The sequence below is a fragment of the Macrobrachium rosenbergii genome, chromosome 20 (genome assembly GCF_040412425.1).
Source record: "Macrobrachium rosenbergii isolate ZJJX-2024 chromosome 20, ASM4041242v1, whole genome shotgun sequence".
Classification (NCBI taxonomy): domain Eukaryota; kingdom Metazoa; phylum Arthropoda; class Malacostraca; order Decapoda; family Palaemonidae; genus Macrobrachium; species Macrobrachium rosenbergii.
In genome coordinates, this window is record NC_089760.1 from 20,919,010 (window position 1) to 20,938,327 (window position 19,318).

Genomic DNA, 19,318 nt, shown 5'->3' on the forward strand with positions numbered 1-19,318 from the left:
TGCATCTTCAGGGTCTTTGATCCTACCTGTACAGGTGGCAGATAACGAAATAGACGGATGATGTGTACGTCGTGAAACGGCAAACGGCTAAGAGAACTTTCCACTGACACAGTGATTCGAGCAATTTGGAAAATTTTAAGGTGTGATTTTGAGATGTTCAATAATTTTTCATTTTATCGACAACCTGCTCAACGGAGCGTTAATCCCCCATGAAGTCGAAAGCGCAGTGAGTAACTGTAATTGCAAGCTAACGAAGTTATGTGAGACCTCGGTGTGACATCCATAGCCGGTTTGATCATCCGTAAAATTGCCCCTTCGCTATGGTTCATGCTTCACCTAATATCAAATCGCTTTACTTCTTGAGCTAAAGAGACAGATATTGTGTCTTCTCGTCGGTTTCATGATCTGGTTCATGAAGATGAATTTATAATATATATATATATGTGTGTGTGTGTATGTGTGTGTGTATGTATAGTTGGAGAATGTGTTGGAAGTGGCTGTTAAGGATGTAACGAGGACAATAAAAAGACTGAATAATGGAAAAACTCTTGATTTTGATGGGACTAAATTGAGATGCTGTGGTACTATAGGGATTATGGTTTTCTGTGGCTGACCATGGTTTGTAAGGTATGTCGGAATGAGGGAAGTTACAAAAGGAAGGAGTAATAGGAACAATTCTTCCTTTGTATAAAGGCAAAGGTGATAAAATTATATAGGTATAACATTGATCTACATACCAAGAATGGTGTATCGTAGGATTTTGCTTGAGAAAGTAAAGCAAATGACAGAAGGTTTGATAGAGAAATGACAATATGGTTTTGGACAGGAAGAAGGTAAGCAGGCTAAGTGTTTCAAAGGAAACAGTGTGTGATAATGTTTGAAAGTGAAGGAAAACAATTTTAAAATACGCCGAAACTTCTTTGGCGCAATCGAGTTTTCTGTACAGCGTATAATCAAGGCCACCGAAAACAGATCTATCTTTCGGTGGTCTCTGTAAAATGCCGTATGAGCCGCGGCCCATGAAACTTTCAGCCACGGCCCGGTGGTGGCCTGTCCTATAGCGTTTCCAGACGCACGATCATGGCTGAATTTAACCTTAAATAAAATAAAAACTACTGAGGCTTAAGGGCTGCAATTCGGTATGTTTGATGATTGGAAGGTGGATGATCAACATACCAATTTGCAGCCCTCTTGCCTCAGTAGTTTTTAAGTTCTGAGGGCGGACAGAAAAAGTGCGGACGGACAGACAAAGTCATCGCAGTAGTTTTCTTGTAGAGAAAACTAAAAGTTGTGCGTGGCATACATGGGTATAAAAACTTACATTAACAGTAACTGATAGGCAGTGTGGAAGTTGTCTGATGATGTAAGTTAAAGCACTTAAAATTCGTATGATGGAAGCAAAGCATGTGTTAGAATATGAAGATGGGAGAATGTAAAAGTGTGTGTGAGACAAGGGTGCGTTATGTCTCTGTGGCAATTCAGTATTTTTATAGGAAGAATGTTGCAAGGAGTCAAAGATAGGGCAGTAAATGTAGGTGCAAAATTGCAGGATAGGGAAATGATTCTTGAATACCGTTGAGTGGTCGATGTTTACTGATAATACAGTATTGATGGAGAATAATGAAGAAGAAGTATGGATGATAAATGCAAATGAAGGAAAAAGATAAAGTTGCTGAGATGAACCGTTTATTCAGTATACGTTGCATGAGAAGAATGGAAAGGTAAGAAATGCGGAGATTCTTCAAAGACGTAGTAAAAAGGTTAGCACAGGTGAAAGTATGGAACGTCTTAAGATGGTTTGGTCTTGTAGAAAGGAAGGGGGATGAATGGTTGGTTGGTGAGGAGAGTGTACAGTTCCGAAGTGATAGAAGAGAAGAGGAAAGGAAGACAAGAAAGGTCTGTGTAGATGGTCTCAGTCTGAGAGAGTAACTGAAAAGGAAGGGCCTAATAACCAGGAAGTGTTAGAGCGCATGCAGGGTAAAGATGGTTGGTGTACGAGTATATAGGAGGTTTGATGCACTGCTGGTGAGCCTTTTGTAGTGGTGTATGAAGATGCAAAGGGTTTATCCACGATTCAGTAGGTAAAATATAAATGTAGCAGTAACCGTGGGTTGCCTTTTTTTTTTTTTTTTTTTTTTTTGAGAGCCCCCTTTCTTTTTTCGGGAACTTTCTTTGTTGGTAAAAAGTTATAAATACAAAGGAAGACCAAATAGTCTACTTAATGACTTTATCTACCGAATACTTAACCCATAAATAACCAACATGATCGACAAAATCTCTTGGAAATTGCCCACATAGGGAATGGTGGTCCCTAATGCTGATGTACTTATAATCATCTTGATATAATCTTGACGATGACTATGGCATAATTCAATCTCCACACCCAGGAATCACCACCGCACCTTGTAGCAACTCCCAGGTTGTTATCCACTTGCGTCCTACTCTCTGTCTGTGTCATCCTCCTAACCTCTTCCTTCTTCTTGTTTACATACCCACCTACCCACCCATTGCCACCAGCTGCCACATTAACTCCACCTACCTTCCGTGTCACCGGCTTCCTCACACGACCCTTTCCTTAGCTCTGCCATTGCCACCAACTGCCGTAGGCTCCGCTAGGAAACATGACAGCGCCAGCTGCCAACCATCTTTCGTTTTCGTGGTGAGACCCTCCAAAAGGTTACAGAGAAAAAAAAAAAAAACGAGAAGGGGGGCGGAGAGAGAAAGCGGATTGGATTTCTATTTTCAGCATACGAGATTTTATGCATTGCATTCGGATGATTGTGTAAGAGAAGCTAGTGTCGAATATTTTTGTATGAATTATGTTGTTTATCTAATTATTATTATTACTGTCATGTCCATTTTCATTAAAATCCGGAAGCTGACAGGCATTAAGCTATTATTTTTGTGTGAGAGAGAGAGAGAGAGAGAGAGAGAGAGAGAGAGGACGCCGGGCGAGGACGTGGGTGGGAGGGAAAAGATATGGAGAGGATAAATTTAGGAAGGGCTGGCGAGGGCAAAGAGGAGGAAGGCGGCAAGGAGATTTCATAGCCTTATATAGATAGACCCAGCAGCCCTACACACACCAGGAGACCATTCCAACACCAGTTTCACGGGACGTGGGAGCTGCTCTGCCGGAAGATTGAATGATGACTTCGGTTTCGTTGCTTTTTATTACTTTCTTTGAAAGTATGAATTTGTGGAAACAGTCCTTAAGATAAATAAGAAAAACTGAGGAAATTTTTTCACACAAAAAATTGGACAGTCGCCAAACACTATTGTGATTGAGGTATTCACGGTTGGATTTAAAAATTCTTTTCTTTTTTGCATTTGAAATTAGAGATCGGTCGTAGGAGAGCCAAATTTTGTTCATTTCAATTATATACTGTATATGTATATGTATATATATATATATATATATATATATATATATATATATATATATATATATATATATATATATATATATATATATATATATATATATATATACATATAATATATATATTAGATATATATATATTAGATATTGACTGTGTGTGTTCGTTTGGGTATACATAATGGTATGTAATAGGAATTATATATAACATATTGAAATTATGAGTCTGTATTTAGTAGTTTACGGATTGAAACTGTTATCTATATTGAACCGAAGGTCACTCAAGCGTTCTAGAGTCAATGTTGGTCGATGGCGATAAAAAAAAAAAACTCGCTCATTTAACTGCCAGTTTTTGATACACAATGTCAGTTTATTGTATACTGTGTATATCTTATAATCTGACTGCTCCTCATATTGAACGAAGTTAACTGGACATTACAATTACCTTCTGTTTTTCTTCATTTTCTACTGATTAAAGTATAAAAGTATATTTTTGCTGTAGGATAATTTGTTTGATTTAATTACAAGTAGTCAGTCATATATATGTAATTGTTCCTTTTTTTCTTGCTCGCTATACATATATATATATATATATATATATATATATATATATATATATATATATATATATATATATATATATATATATATGTGTGTGTGTGTGTGTGTGTGTGTGTGTGTATTAATGTATATACATATCCTTTTTCATTTGTAAATGTTTAATAAACCTCTTATATCTAACGGCTCCGTTTCGTTTCTTTTTCGTTGCAGCTCATTTTCAGCGGGGAGTACACGAAGGCCATGTCTAAAGACTGGCACTCTGGTCACTTCTGCTGCTGGCAGTGCGACGACTCCCTGACCGGTCAACGATATGTCCTGAAGGATGACCATCCTTACTGCATCAAGTGCTACGAGGCCGTGTTTGCCAACACCTGCGAGGACTGTAACACCATCATCGGTATCGACTCGAAGGTTAGTAGCTGCTTTCATTTATTTCTCTCTCTCTCTCTCTCTCTCTCTCTCTCTCTCTCTCTCTCTCTCTCTCTCTCTCTCTCTCTCTCTCTCTCTGAGTTGCTATCCACGAGGACTCACTCCATCTTGTGTATCGACCGTGAGGTACGCTTCTATTTATGTTTCTTCTTCTGTTTCTTCGACTTCTTCTTTATTACGACCTTCCAGGATTGTCATACCATCATTTGTATTGATTTGAACGTACTGTTCTTTCTTTATTCATTTTCTGCATGCAAGAACTACGGTCCTAAGTTTTTTTTTAATCGATGTAGGTTTTTTCCAGCCTATCAAGTAAGAGAAAATCCTTTCTTTATTGAATTACACACACTCTAGGTATTTTTTGTATTTCCTTATATTAATTATGTTGTTTTAAAGGTTTATGTCGTTTTGAGTGATAGGTTGAACTGGACCGTGTCATTGATTTTTTTCTATTTCTGGCTTGTTTATTGCATATTGCGTTACTGGAAATGCTCGAGTACTTGAGCAGCCGTTTAGGCACAGTATATTTTTGTGTATTTGTTTTTAAAAGTACGTTAAAAAAAACTGCGCCGTAAGCTGAACCAATTCCTCTCTTCAAATCAGGAAATAGCTCAATAACGCCCTTCCTCTTTGTAATGCATGAACACGTCAGTAAAATACTTGGCTCTTCTGGTAAACACCGGCTTCGCATTTGAAACTTTCTCACACTTAAGGATCCCGGTACCGATACTAGTTGCTACGTTGTGCAGTCGAGTTCGAAATGCTTCTTAAATTATAATTCCACCGTGGAAATTCCTATATCTTGTTGGATGTATTCTGAAGTAACTTCCTTTTACAAATTCGACCATTAGTCTTTACAATTTAAAATAAATATCAGTGCAATTCATGTAATTTGTTAAAATCTGAAGGAATTCATGACACTTGAAAACTTGCCGTTATTGAGATTAAATTTTAGGGATGTGACATTATATTAGAAAGCTAAAATATAAATTATCGTGTATACTAAGCAGAATTATTTCTTGTTCAGATTTAGTTATCCCTGACGTAAGATTCACAGGAAAAAGACTGGGTGGGTTCTAGGGCTTCTCTAAATGTTTACTTGAATGAAGGTTTGCCCGAGTCCTTGCAAACTCTGAGGAATTTGTAAACACTTACGGTTTTGATCTGATTAGTCATAACAAATCTGACCCACATATTTGTGCTTGTTCTTCCTCATCCCCTTCCCCCTCTTCCACACACAAACACACACACACACACACAACACACAAACACATCATTATCATGCATGAGGATATTTTGTTCTTAATTGTGTTTGCATTATTTTAGTACCTTAACTTTCATTGTACAAGAATGAATGATTAAGTGTTTTTCTTTCTATTGTAGCGCATTCATTTTCCCAGACGGTAGGAATGAATTTTTCGTTATGGTTATCTCTCTATAGTAGCCTTTCTATTTTTGCGTGAAGTATTCTCTCCTTGAGAGACTAAAGAAATGTTTGTCTCTGCTTTAACAAATTTTGTGTACATTTTTTTTCTGATAGTATTTAATATAATGTAATATAATTAACTCTGCTCAGGTTAACAATAGTTTTATCATCTAAAAATGAAGGCAATATGAATCCTCTCTCTGAGTAATCATTAAAGCGATCATATTCGTGGGGAGTCGTTTTTTGGTCAAATGCTCTTCCTGCCAATGAAAGAAAAATAGGCGACAAATGAAAGTCATTTTTTTTCAGCCGGTGGTGTGCATTAACCAATAGATGTTTAGGGTGTTCTGATTTTGGCATTTAATACGTTTGTCTACTCAATGAGGTGAATAAAAAGAGTGCACATACGTGCACACATACATACACACACACGCGCACGCACACATTTATATGTATATTCGCTTCATTTTCATAGATAAAGCAGTCTGCTTAGCTTACTTTATATATTTTATTTTTATTTTTGAAAAAGTATCAAGTGTGGAAAAGTGAGAAATGTAGCATATGTGTAATAAGAAAGGCTGAGAGAGTGAGAAATGTAGAGACATGTAGAAATAGTATCAAAGTTAGCATAGGTGAAAAAATAGATCAAGGTATTTTTTCCATGGTTTGCTCATGTGGAAGAGCGGATGACTCGCTGGTGAGAATTGTCAATAATTCGGTAATTCTAGAAAAAAGGAGGCGAGGAGTGACTAAATCCTGAAGTTTAGGCAAAAGTTCAAGCACTGGACCCACTTTCAGCTATTCAGCATTTAAAACTGAAAAGAGGGTGTTGAAGTGGTTGGTCAAAATAAAGAGCCCCAGAAAATGCAGGGAGATGAAGAACGAGGATCCAAAGGCGAAACTGGGGGAAAATCCCATTTACACAGGTATGAAAGAGGCAGGACGGAAAGTTAAAAGAAAGGAAGTGGGGTTGGATGTAAAGTACAAGGATGGAAAGTGGTTGCAGCTATCTATCTATCTGGATCCAGCCAGCCTTGTGCTGGCACGGGCTCTTGTTCTTCAGCAGCCCGTAAGCTTGCAGTTAAGGGCCAAGATGACTCTGTAAACCCTCTTTAGTAATGCCCACTGAGCACTGCATGAAATGCAATGACGGCACTAATCCCCTCGGGGTGACACGGAGGAGCCTTAATATCAAAAGAGAGAGAGAGAGAGAGAGAGTGTGTGTGTGTATGCAAACTACAGGTGAATAGTGAGGTGGTTCATCCTTTTCTCATCTTTATACGGAAGAAAGTGAAAGTATAGTTTGCATGCTCTCTCTCTCTCTCTCTCTCTCTCTCTCTCTCTCTCTCTCTCTCTCTCTCTCTCTCTCTCTTTCTCTTCCTGAATATTAAAGCACCTCCATGTCACCCCATGGGGGATTTGTGCCGTCAGTGCAATTTATGCAGTGCTCAGTGGGCATTTTATATTAAAGGGTGTTTGCTGCGGCACCTTGGCCCTTAGCTGCACCATAAAACTGTACCATCTGCAAACAACAATACTGGCGCACTCTATTCTTAACCCGTTTCTCATCATATATCTCTGCACTTCCATCACACCCTTTTCTCAGGCTCACGTTTACACGAAACCAGTCACTTCCTGTTCATCCTCACAATTCCTGTTCATCCTCACAATCACACTATCAGAATTGTAACGCTGCTCTTCACTTGTAGTCCCTTCAACCATTCTTCAGCCTCTTATTTGTCTTCCTACATCCTCAACATTAACGTCTACAGGCTTTCTCAAATTCATATTAAACCCTTTCCCTATTTCATCATTCATGTCTTTTTTTTTTATCTTATGCATTCAGGAAATCTTCAGAATAATCACTCAGTTGACTCTGAACTCTATTCCCTTCAGAAAGGATCTTTTCATTTGCATAGTTTCATTTCGAAATCAGTTTGCCCTATAACCCTTCCCTCCGCATTTCCATACAGACTAACTTCTCTTATCTCCAAAGTATACACACAAACACATATACAGTATATGTGTGTGTCTGTCTGTCAGTCTGTATGTATGTATGTATATTAATCTATCTCTGTCTGATTTTGCGTTCGTTCTAACACGTTTTTGCCGTGCAAACATTGCAATAATGTCCATTTTGTTACAAAGGTGACGGTGCAAAACCGAATTTTCTTTTGTTGTAGATATTTTGTCGTTTCATTATCTCCAATGCATTTTTTTCTCGTGTTAAACGATAAATTTTGGCACAGGTAGCTGTCTGGTGGAGGAAGCAATACACCTCAGATACTGTCAGATTTGCTAAGACATTAACATTTGTCTAAGTTCTTTTGAATGTTTTCGTTCTTATCAGAAGACGATACGGAATTCATTATAAAAGTAATGTGAACGATACGTTGAGATAACAAGAATTAACGCTTGAGAGAGAGAGACAGACAGACAGAGAAAGTTGCTCGCCAATCTATGAAATTATCTCCCGGAAACATTCTGAAGAAATTAGACTGTCCACATATATTTTATTTAAACTTTATTAGGAGCCAGCTATGCCCTTCCCCCTCCACCCTTCCCCGCCGCCCCCTTTATATACACGACACAGCTCCTCTCCCCTTTGGCACCTGTCGCCTCGTAAATTAGATGTAGATGTGATATTCCCCGGGAATAAGAGAAGCAAAGGTTACATATTTAGCTCCCAAGAAGTAGCTGTGTCAGGAAACTCTTTAAAATACCTTGTATCTAAGAGCTCAAGGCAAAAGAAGGTCGAGAGGGTGGATGAGGAGGAAGGCACGCACGGAGGTGCAAAGAATGAAGGAAAGTTTCTCTCTCTCTCTCTCTCTCTCTCTCTCTCTCTCTCTCTCTCTCTCTCTCTCTCTCTCTCTCTCAAACGAAATTTTAGTGGAGGGAAGGATGAACAAGAGTTAAGGCTCTCCCCCCTTTCTTTAAAAAGAAAGACATCAGAGAAGAGAAGGATGAAGGAAATCTCTCTCTCTCTCTCTCTCTCTCTGAAAGAATACATTAAAGAAAAATCTGTCTCTCAGAATCAAGAAAATTATTAAGAACACTCTCTCTCTCTCTCTCTCTCTCTCTCTCTCTCTCTCTCTCTCTCTCTCTCTCTCTCTCTCTCTCTCTCTCTCTCTCTGAAAGAAGGCATTAATGAAGGAAATCTTTTTCTCTCTCTATCTCTTGTGAGTGAGTGGGGTGGAAAGGCATGCTGTTGTGAACTGCAAAATTTCGATGCGTTTTATTTTCGTTCCTTGACAGTGTTTTCAAGTAGATGTTTACAAAGTTGTGCCTCTGGCTTCTGCCCTAATAATGTTTACGAGGTTTTCATAGCAGCTTCATTTCCACACTGCATTTCACGTTCAAATTTTATTCGGTGAAACTTGGCATTCAGAGATGACCTAACTTTCTCTTTTTCGGGGAGGCTTGGAACGCGGCAGCTATGTAAATTTATGTAATGTTTCTCCATATTATTGGGGATTATTAACTGATTCTATGTGGCTTTTCAGAAATCCTCTGTTATCTAAGATATAGCTGAAATTTTTAGGCAAATTCTAGCTGGAAGGGTTAGAGATTTTATTTTCTTTGAACTTTAAGGTGTACATTTTCTTTCTGTCTTTGTACATGAGCATTTTGCAGTTTTGTTGCTGCCATTTCCTTAAATATGAATAGCTTCTACTGAGTATCTTGAAAATATTTATTCTTCTGTCTTGGTCCATGCGTGGACCACTATCAGAATTCATTCAAGGGGATATTTAACTCTGTTTGGCATGCTCTGAAATTTGAATGATAATCTGCACGTAAGCTTTAACTCGCATCATACATCCAGAATCGTTATCACAGAGCATAATCGAAAGTTGCTTATGAATTTCGTATTTTTTATGGAATTGCTATAGTATATCTTAGGCCCTTAGCTTATTGTGTCCATTTGAAGTTTCATTTTTCTCAGTCTTCGTTCTAGAGTCTACAGCAGACCCGTGTTGGATGGCATTTCCTGGAAATTTTATAATTTTTTCATAATCCTTGTTATGTAACAAACAGAGCAACCGATAATGACGCAAGAGTTGAAGTCACAGCTTTCTTAATGTTGGTTAACAGTCGAGTGGAAAAAAATGATACTGGAAAGCTCTCCATTCCGATTGTCCTCTGCTTAGATTTTCGCGGAAACAGAAATATCCGTTTTTTCAAAAAATTTTATATCTCCATAAAACTTGTTGGACTTGTCACTTTACTGCTTTCGCTCATAACATTTTTTATACGTTTTATTGTTTTCACGTGTATCTCTTTTTTTTTCCTTCATGCAGTGCTCTCTCTCTCTCTCTCTCTCTCTCTCTCTCTCTCTCTCTCTCTCTCTCTCTCTCTCTCTCTCTCTCTCTCCGTGCATTTCCATTGCAAACATAAGAAATATTTTTAATATCACTAGCCTTCCATTTTATCCGACCTCTAACATTGTCTGTCTATGGTGAATGAGGTCACCGTCCGTGTCATATCCTCTGAGGTCAGTGACCTTTTTCTGCCACCATCCTCCTCCCTCCATCGCTCCCTCCCTCTGATGTGCCCCCTTTTATCTCCCCTACCATCAGACTTCATTTCTCCCATTTCCTCTGTTTGCACGCCTGTGAGTTCTCTCTTTCGTTTGTGAGCGTCAGTGAGTTTGCTTGTGTTCTTTTCATCTATTGGATTGACGGTTTTTTTATATATATTTTTCCGTCTTTAAAACAATCATATTTCCTCTACATATTAATTTCTCGTCGTATTTAGTTTTTTCATTAAAATGTATACTTTGAGCAATATTCCCTCCCATTCGTAAATGTGAGTTTTCGCTCTTCTTGTAGTTCTTCCACTTGCCAGTATTTTTATTTATTCCATTATTTGGGGCAATATTTTTGTTTGTTTTCGTTGATTATATTCCGATAAATATTGCAAGATTCTCTCTCTCTTTCATTTCTTTTTTTCTAACGTCTATATTTTCATTTCATCTTTTTATTTTATTTTATTTGCCTATTTATTTTTATACCTATTTATTTATTTATATATGTGCCCAAATCAAGCCACCCACCAGTTCGTCCAATCAGCATTCACTTTTGTTCTCATTTCACTTATCCACTCCTTGCACTCAGATCTTTCCCCCTGCTCCCCCTCTCCTTCCATTCCACAGTAATGTTATTATGTAACTTTCTCTTCCTCTGTTCGTTTCTCCAACCTGAGGCTGGGTGATCACCTTCCTCCGTTATCACGCTACTTTTACTGAACACCTGTTTTCGTCATTAACTGCTAAGTGACCGATAAAGTGATCAAATCATTGTAGTTATGCATCGCAAGCAAGAGCTTCAGAACCAGGCAAGGACAAGGAAATACTGAGGAGAAAATATTGCCATATGTTTTGGAATACCCAGACACCCACCACCCCACTCCGCCCTTCTCTTTGCATTCACTCTTTCATAACATATTTCTGTCGGTCTTATACACGCATTTTTTCCTTGTAATCCACAAATTGTTCTTGGCGCCAGCATTAAAGGTTTAACGTTGCGGTTGTGCGAGATGATACACTTAGTATCCTTCTGCAATGTCTACATCAAATTAGAATTTGGAAATGTTAGTGAGTGGCAGTTTTCGTATTGGCATGGTGGAAGTTCTACCTGTGCAAGGTATTATTTTTTTCCTTTCACCAAGCTCACGGTTGTTTGGTGAGACAAGAATTCCTTTGGATCAGTTTTTCTTCCTTATTTGTTCTCAGTAGTGGAAAGCACAAGATTGTACATTTTCGACAGAATTTTGTACGCTATCCTCGTCACGCGTTTCCAGCCCTAACTTTATTATTTCACTCTTTTTCTCTAACTTGTTTGCCCATTCGTTAATTTAGCTTTATTAATTTATTACATATTAGTTATTTTCTTCTGTGTGTATCTTCTCACAAACTTGGAGTTTTATAATGCAGACGCTTGCTTTTTAGGCTTGTTCGCCCCGAGCATATTATATATTTTAAATGATATTAAATGACGATGTTAATCACTTTATTTCCTTAGTAATTCTCATTTTCCATATTTCTTTCACTAATAAGAGTTTGCTTATGCCAGATTTGCATGTTTGTGTCTCTGCTCCAGACGACCTTGTTTTCTTCTCACACTTCATTATCTGAAGACATTGTTGCGTCTTTAGTGCTGTGTCAATGATAGTAGATAGCGACCTTTGACCTCATTTTTATCAGTGACCTCTCGACCCAAGCGAACAGATGGCACTTGCAGATGTTGGGCTGATAGTGGGTCAGAGCTAGGCTTGTTGGTGAGGAACACAGACAGACAGAAAGATTTTAATTGGTTCATTTATTAGGGCGAGTAAACTGACGTCACAGTACAGTGGAAGAAAATGTGAGAACATAGAGAAAATATATAGAGAGATGGAGAAGATGCAGTGTTAAATTTTCATAGGCTCACGATGTACTGTACAAGGGTGCTCATTCTTTTTCCAGTATGTTATGTATGTATTAAGCAACTAATCTCAATATTCAAAGCTTCTGATTCATAGCTGAGGAGCATTGCTGTCCGTACCGTATAATCTTTGTAAATAAGAGTGATTTCATTCAGTTAAATGTTATGCAATAGATGTATTCGTAAACTAGCAAAAGATATTTCCTTTTTTATCCTATTTTCTTGGATGTTCACTTTTCCAAGCAGTATAATTATTAGAAGTGCAATTTTTATTTAAGGTGTTTCAAGATTTGTAAGAGTACGCCCACTCCTGTTATTCAGTGTTACAGTGGGAATCACAGGAATGCTCTTGATGATCGCTAATGTGTGTGTATATATATATATATATATATATATATATATATATATATATATATATATATATATATATATATATATATATATATATATGTGTATATGTATGTATGTATATATATATTATAGTTACTTTTTCTAATTAAAAAAATATTTTCCTATCCATAATCATTCCGGTTTTGATTTTATATATTTAACGGCTATATATAATTATGATAATTTTCTCATTTTCCAATATATCTGTATATTTATTAATACCCCAAAATTATTTCAGTCCATGTATGTATGTATTTATACATTATAGTTACTTTTTCTAATTAAAAAAAACAAAGGTTTTCCTATCCATAATCATTCCGGTTTTGAGGTTTTTAATAACAAAAGGTGTATTTAACGGCTCAGATATAATTATGATGGTGTTGTAATTTTCTCATTTTCCAATATATCTGTAAAAAGATAAAACCTAAATACAAAAAAAAAGTTTCCAGTTAAAATTATTAATATTGGACCCCAAAATTATTTCAGTCCACATACAGCATATCATTGCTGTAATCCTTTTTCAGGAACTCTCTCTCTCTCTCTCTCTCTGCTCAAAAACTCGACCAACGTCGACTCTCTCTTTATTGCTTCAGTTTGAAAAACATCAAAACAAAAAAAAAAACTTGATTTAACATGGAACGTATTGTATAGAACCATCAAACATACATATATATATATATATATATATATATATATATATATATATATATATATATATATATATATATATATATATAGATAGATAGATAGATAGATAGGTAGATATTCATACAACCACTTATAATAATTTTCCTACGGAAAGTCTTGTAATTATTTCATGTACCTGTGCATAAAATATTCTCAAATTAAAGTCTGTCCACATTGAGAAACACATCCACAGCCTGTAACTGAGACAAGTAAGACACACCCTGTATCTTGTTGCTAAATAGTTTAAGCTGTGTAAGATACCGTGTTGCCAGGAGGAAAAAAACTATAGAAGGTAGCATGAGAGAAACGTTCATTAAAAGGACAACCAATTAGCGGCAAGTCGGACCTCATTACTCGACTAAGGTTCTGGGCTACAAGTCTCTCTCTCTCTCTCTCTCTCTCTCTCTCTCTCTCTCTCTCTCTCTCTCTCTCTTTCAGACATTCACGCTCACGCCCAAGTATTCACTTAACTCACCTGCAGATACCTGCTGATTAAGTGCAATAGTATATCACTCACTGTGACTCAGCAGAGGCTGTATTCGTGGTTTAATGTGTCGCTCTCAATTGGTAGACTGTACGAATAGTTAGGCTTTATTTACTCGGCAGAAATGCACGGTATTTCTGACGTCTTGTTTCAACGGCTGATTTACCGCTTCTCAGTTTAGTTCGTCATATATTTTCCTTTTGCCATTTCCTTTTTTATTTGTTTTAAATTTTCGTTTATGACCTTTTAATTTCGTTTTATTTACGCGACATCTTTTATTGTTATGTGCTGAGCGTGTTATTTTCTTTTTTTTTATTTACTTTTTTCTAAAGTCTTACAGATAGGTACGACTTAGGTTTACTGATAAGGTATTATCATTTCTATTATTAGTAAAATGCGTTAATTTTCAATTTAATGGACCAAAAGGACATTGATTCGAGTAACAACCTAGCACAATATAATTTATCACGCACAAAAAGGAGCAAACAGAAGAGAATGTGGAGTAAATTGTATTCAATTTAAAAACTAACGAAGTCGATACTTAACAACTGAAAAAAAAAGTTTAATCAACTATACATAGCTTAGCGGCATCCAAAATTTGGGTCTTTGGCGGCTTGTCTTGATACCATCAAGTATATAAGTTTAATTAAAGGGAAAGCTCGTGTTACCTAGTGGACAGTGGAACATCGTGGAACCTCGTTGAGATGAAGATGCTGCCACTCATTGAACCCAGATGGAATGAGGACGCTGACTATCAGTATAAGTGTAGCACACTTAACCTTGGAGGTTCAGGTACTGAGAAGAAAAGAGGCGGTACCCTACAGCCATAAGGGTTATTTAAGTTGATGATTTAAGAAGGATGTCTTCCGATGATAACCTAAATTATTACTGAGATAATATAACTGCCACTTAAAGCAAATTTGACGAGTAGGTAAAGGTCCCGTGGTATAGCGGACATCCAGACAGCAGAATGAGACGTTAAAGATTTTTCAACAAAAGATCTAAATCATGCGATATGAATACCACCATTGCTATAGGTATAGGAAGCCTTGTAAATGCTAACTAGCAAAGGTAGACGATATTTTCTAGTGGAGGGACAGTAACTTAGGAGTATAAAATTACCGCGAGTTCTTGAGTTTTTGCGGTGCACAACGAATGGTGAAATGTGTGCATGGAGTTCTGAGCATGGAATGCCGAGATGAGGAGGGTAGCTACCGTCTCGCCAGGGTTCGCTTGGAAGATGCCATATGCAAACTAAGAGTCAAGGAGAATATTTGGATTAGTTGAAGGGGCTGGTTTTCTTCAGAAGACTTAAAGGATTGCTGTTGGTATTTAATTACTTTATTTTCAAGTACATCTTTAGAAAGTTTGCATGAAATACGTGAAAGCTGCTTTTTTTTTTATTTTACTTTTCTCCAGATAATTTACACACTTATCCGGCGTAAATGGCTATAGTCGTTTCGAAACCAGATTGCATAAACAATCAAACTATCCTCTCTCTCGAGTTGGGTATTTGTGTATAAGTTTATATACGAGTAAAACTAAATTAATTTTTTTTTATGTTCGTGTCCGTAATGTATACGTATGGTTTATAAAACCGTCGTGGAGAGAGAAAGATCGAGAAAAAATTAATGCCTCCTCCTACTGACAGATCACTTCATTGCCACTGGTCACTGCCAAATCGTTTGGAAGAAATAGAGAGAGAGAATATGCCGAATGCCAAGATCAGTAATATACGAGGTCTTCCCACCTCGTTCTGGCAACAATTCGCGTGCCCTTATGTGTCCGGTACAGGAACGCTTCTTGATTAGTCTCCATAAAGACACAGGGTGCATTAAGGATGACGGCGAAGAGAAAATATCACATGAGGGTAAACGAATTCTGTGTATATATATATATATATATATATATATATATATATATATATATATATATATATATATATATATATATATATATATATATATATATATATATATATATATATATATATATATATATATATATATATATATATATATATATATATATATATATATATATATATATATATATATATATATATATATATATATATATATATATATATATATATATATATATACTGTGTATACAGTATGTAAGTGCGTGTGTGTGTTTATAAATCTGTCTGAGATTTGATGATTTGCATCCAGTAATTACTGGTGTTTCCCTTAGAGTATAATAAGTTCAGAGATTGATGGCTGGTTTGCAAGTTGATGGGACGTACCACTTAGTAAACAAATCTGTTGTGATTAAAATGAAAGACTGGACCATGACTTTAAATCTGGTAGTGAACTGTTGAACATCACCAAAAAACGAAACTGGGAAAGACCTCGGAAGGCCAGAGAATGAGTATGCCCTCCATAGATCGACGGTTTTTCTGAAAGAAATTATCAGATGACTGAAAATTTTTTGGTAGCAGTACCAGTTACCACTGGGAAGAGTCATGATTTTAGAGTAAATTAAACAGTAACGTCCCTTTGGCCCAACAAAAAGCTCCATATCGATTTATTTTTGTATCAGAGATATCATATTTACGTCTCCGAATTGTCGATGGAAACAGAATGAAATTCTAAAAGCCTTTAGTGATTAATTTCCCCAGAGATATATAGAAAAAATACAGGAGAGATATTAGTTCTTCTTAGAGGATCTTTATATGTAAAGCTAATTGAAAGTGACGTTCTTAATTAATTAGCCAGGGGAACTTTCATCGGACCTTTATCTCAGCTCTGTTTAGAGAGGGAGAGAGAGAAAGAGTGGAAGTAAATTAGGCTCCATATTTTATGAGCGAATTACCCCACCTGCGGCTCCGGTACATGTTTCCCTTGGTCCTTGAGTGCCAAGGCAAGTTACTTATGGTTGTCAGATTTTTTTCCCCAACATTCTCGATTCTTCAGACCTTTCGTAGGAACCCCTCGTTTGGAAAGTGGGTAATGGGAAGCGAAGAAAAACGTCTTCCCTTCCAGAGAGGTGTTTTTTGAACTACTACAAAAAGGAGCCCAGATTTTGTTACAGGTTTTGGAGTGTGTTCATTGAGATGCGTTATAGGAGGTGCCCTTTCGTTGTTGATTTTTTTTTTTATTTAATTTACGACTTTTGTGATAAAACCATCCCTTCTTCCAATCAGCCCCCTAACTTAACTAAACCACTCAGACAGTCATAGCGAGCTGTCGTAAACAGTCGTTTTAGATACTGAGAACATTCACCAGAGATATCAATACCATGCGATTACTATGGGTGATGTTGATTAAACCATTATGGTGAAGCCAGATGCAAGACTCTAGGTTTATTACGTAATATCACAGAAAAAGTAGAACATTTATTTTGGTAGACTGAAGGGGGTGAAACGCGGTTCTATCCAACGTAGGTGCTAGCATTACAAAATATTGCACATCTATTAAATTGAGGAAGGCTTGGACCAGAATTTACTGTTCCATCCGGTAAAAACCAGAAAGGAACGTCAGCCATTCGATTCCACCTCAATCCTAGAACCAGTGTACGTTAAAACAGAGAGAGGAGAGAGTTCTAACAACACATAGATATTTTTGACAATGATGAGGCCGAGTTCTTCTGAAGTGTATGCCAAAGTAAACAAAGTAATAATGTTTACACGTCTTGTCATAATAAACAAAGTAATAATGTCTAAGCTTCGTAAATAATTTAATGTATTTTGTTTCAAAAAGTCAGTCTTGTACATAGATAATTTTTTACGTATCATCAGTAAAGTAAAAACTACTAAAAGCATTGTTTTGCTGTTGATTTCTAACAGAAAGTTTTACGTTAATGGAAGAGCTTGACAAGATTGTAAAAAGTGTTCGTACAGGCAACATACTGTGGGTCGATCCGCACAGGGAGGAATTGATTACCGTAAACTAAATTTTATCGTGTAAATGAAAAAAATTAAACTGTTAAGTACAGCCTAGATATACTTCCTCGCGCTGTACTCCGTTGTCACCAACATAGGTTTCAGATGCTCTCTACCTCAACCTACATCATAAGTAATCAAGCAGAGATTGCTTATGTTTTTTCATTCTCACTCACGGCCACTAACCTACATAATTTCCGCCCTCGTTACATTTCAACCATCGCCAATCAGCCAGAGCACGAATTTAAAAGTAAATTGCAGTGCCACCGGTCATATCAGCAACCCCAGTAGAGTGCAATTCTGACTCGATCTGCCACATTGTATAATTTCCAAAGTCCGATCTGCCGTCATTGCTTTTAGCAATTCTTGCGAAGAACCATGGGATCCACAGGTTATTCTCTAGTCAGTTTGAGAAATTTGAATTTATATAATTTCCGGAAATTCCATTCGCAAAACAAATCCATCTGGTAAGGGATGATGAAAAGACTTGAAAACGGATGCCTTGAATTATTAGTTAATTAGTAACTTTGTTTACCCCACACACACACACACACACACACACACACACACACACACACATATATATATATATATATATATATATATATATATATATATATATATATATATATATATATATATATTAGTAATAAGACTTTATTTAAACAGGATGTAATCTAGCGGAGTTTCTGTTCAAGAAAAGTGACAAGCTTAAAAAAATGAGGTCTTGTTATTAATTGTAGTAATGCACAGAACAATTGTCCAAGCGATAAAGCTTAATGTGTAATGTATATATATATATATATATATATATATATATATATATATATATATATATATATATATATATATATATATATAAATATATATATAATATATATATACAGTATATATGTGTGTGTGTTACAGGGAATATGTAAACTTCAGGTATTTCACGAAATCCCTAGGAAATTTGTGAAATGAGCAACTCGCTTTCGAACATTTGATCCCCGAGGGCTAGTACTAAACACGGCGAAACAGTGATTCATCTACACTGTTTCGCCGTGTTTAGTACTAACCCCTGGAGGTTTAAATGTATTTCGCCGTATTTATTATTAACCCCTAGGGGATCAAATATCCCTAAGTACTAAACACGGCGAATCACATTTGACCCTCCAGGGGCTAGTACTAAACACGGCAAAACAGTGTAGATGAATCACTGTTTCTCCGTGTTCAGCACTAGCCCTCGGGGATCAAATGTTCCTAAGCGAATTGGTCGTTTCACAAATTCCCAAGGGGTTTCGTGAAATACCTGAATTTCACATATTCCTTGTAACATTATACACACACACACACACACACACACACATGTATAGATACTGTATAGATGGACACATTCTCATCAAGACCTCTGTTAAGATAGAGATTCTATTAGCAGCAAACATTCTTTAGGAACAGAACGCTAATTAAATATATTATAAGAAATGAAGTAATGAAAAGATTTACTAATAATTATTGTAATACAAGATGCTTATGAATGGAAGAGTCCATGCTTGCATAAGGTCAGCTTAATCTCCAACAACAGCAGCAATAACAAAATCATTATTATGGCTTTTTTAATTTCAGTTAAGTGAAAGACCATATACATATAATGTAATTTGAAAGTGAAGTATGGCCT

The 19,318-nt window shown here is 36.5% G+C and overlaps 1 protein-coding gene across 8 annotated transcripts in view; it reads left to right on the plus strand.

Annotated features, from left to right (window-relative positions):
• Lmpt (Limpet) overlaps positions 1–19,318 on the plus strand; it is a 586,877-nt gene that overhangs the window by 403,543 nt on the left and 164,016 nt on the right. For all 8 annotated transcript variants that reach the window (XM_067122164.1, XM_067122165.1, XM_067122166.1 and 5 more), the window contains one exon: positions 4,148–4,348. In XM_067122164.1, the coding sequence (XP_066978265.1) occupies positions 4,148–4,348 (201 nt within the window). The remainder of the gene's footprint in view (positions 1–4,147; positions 4,349–19,318) is intronic.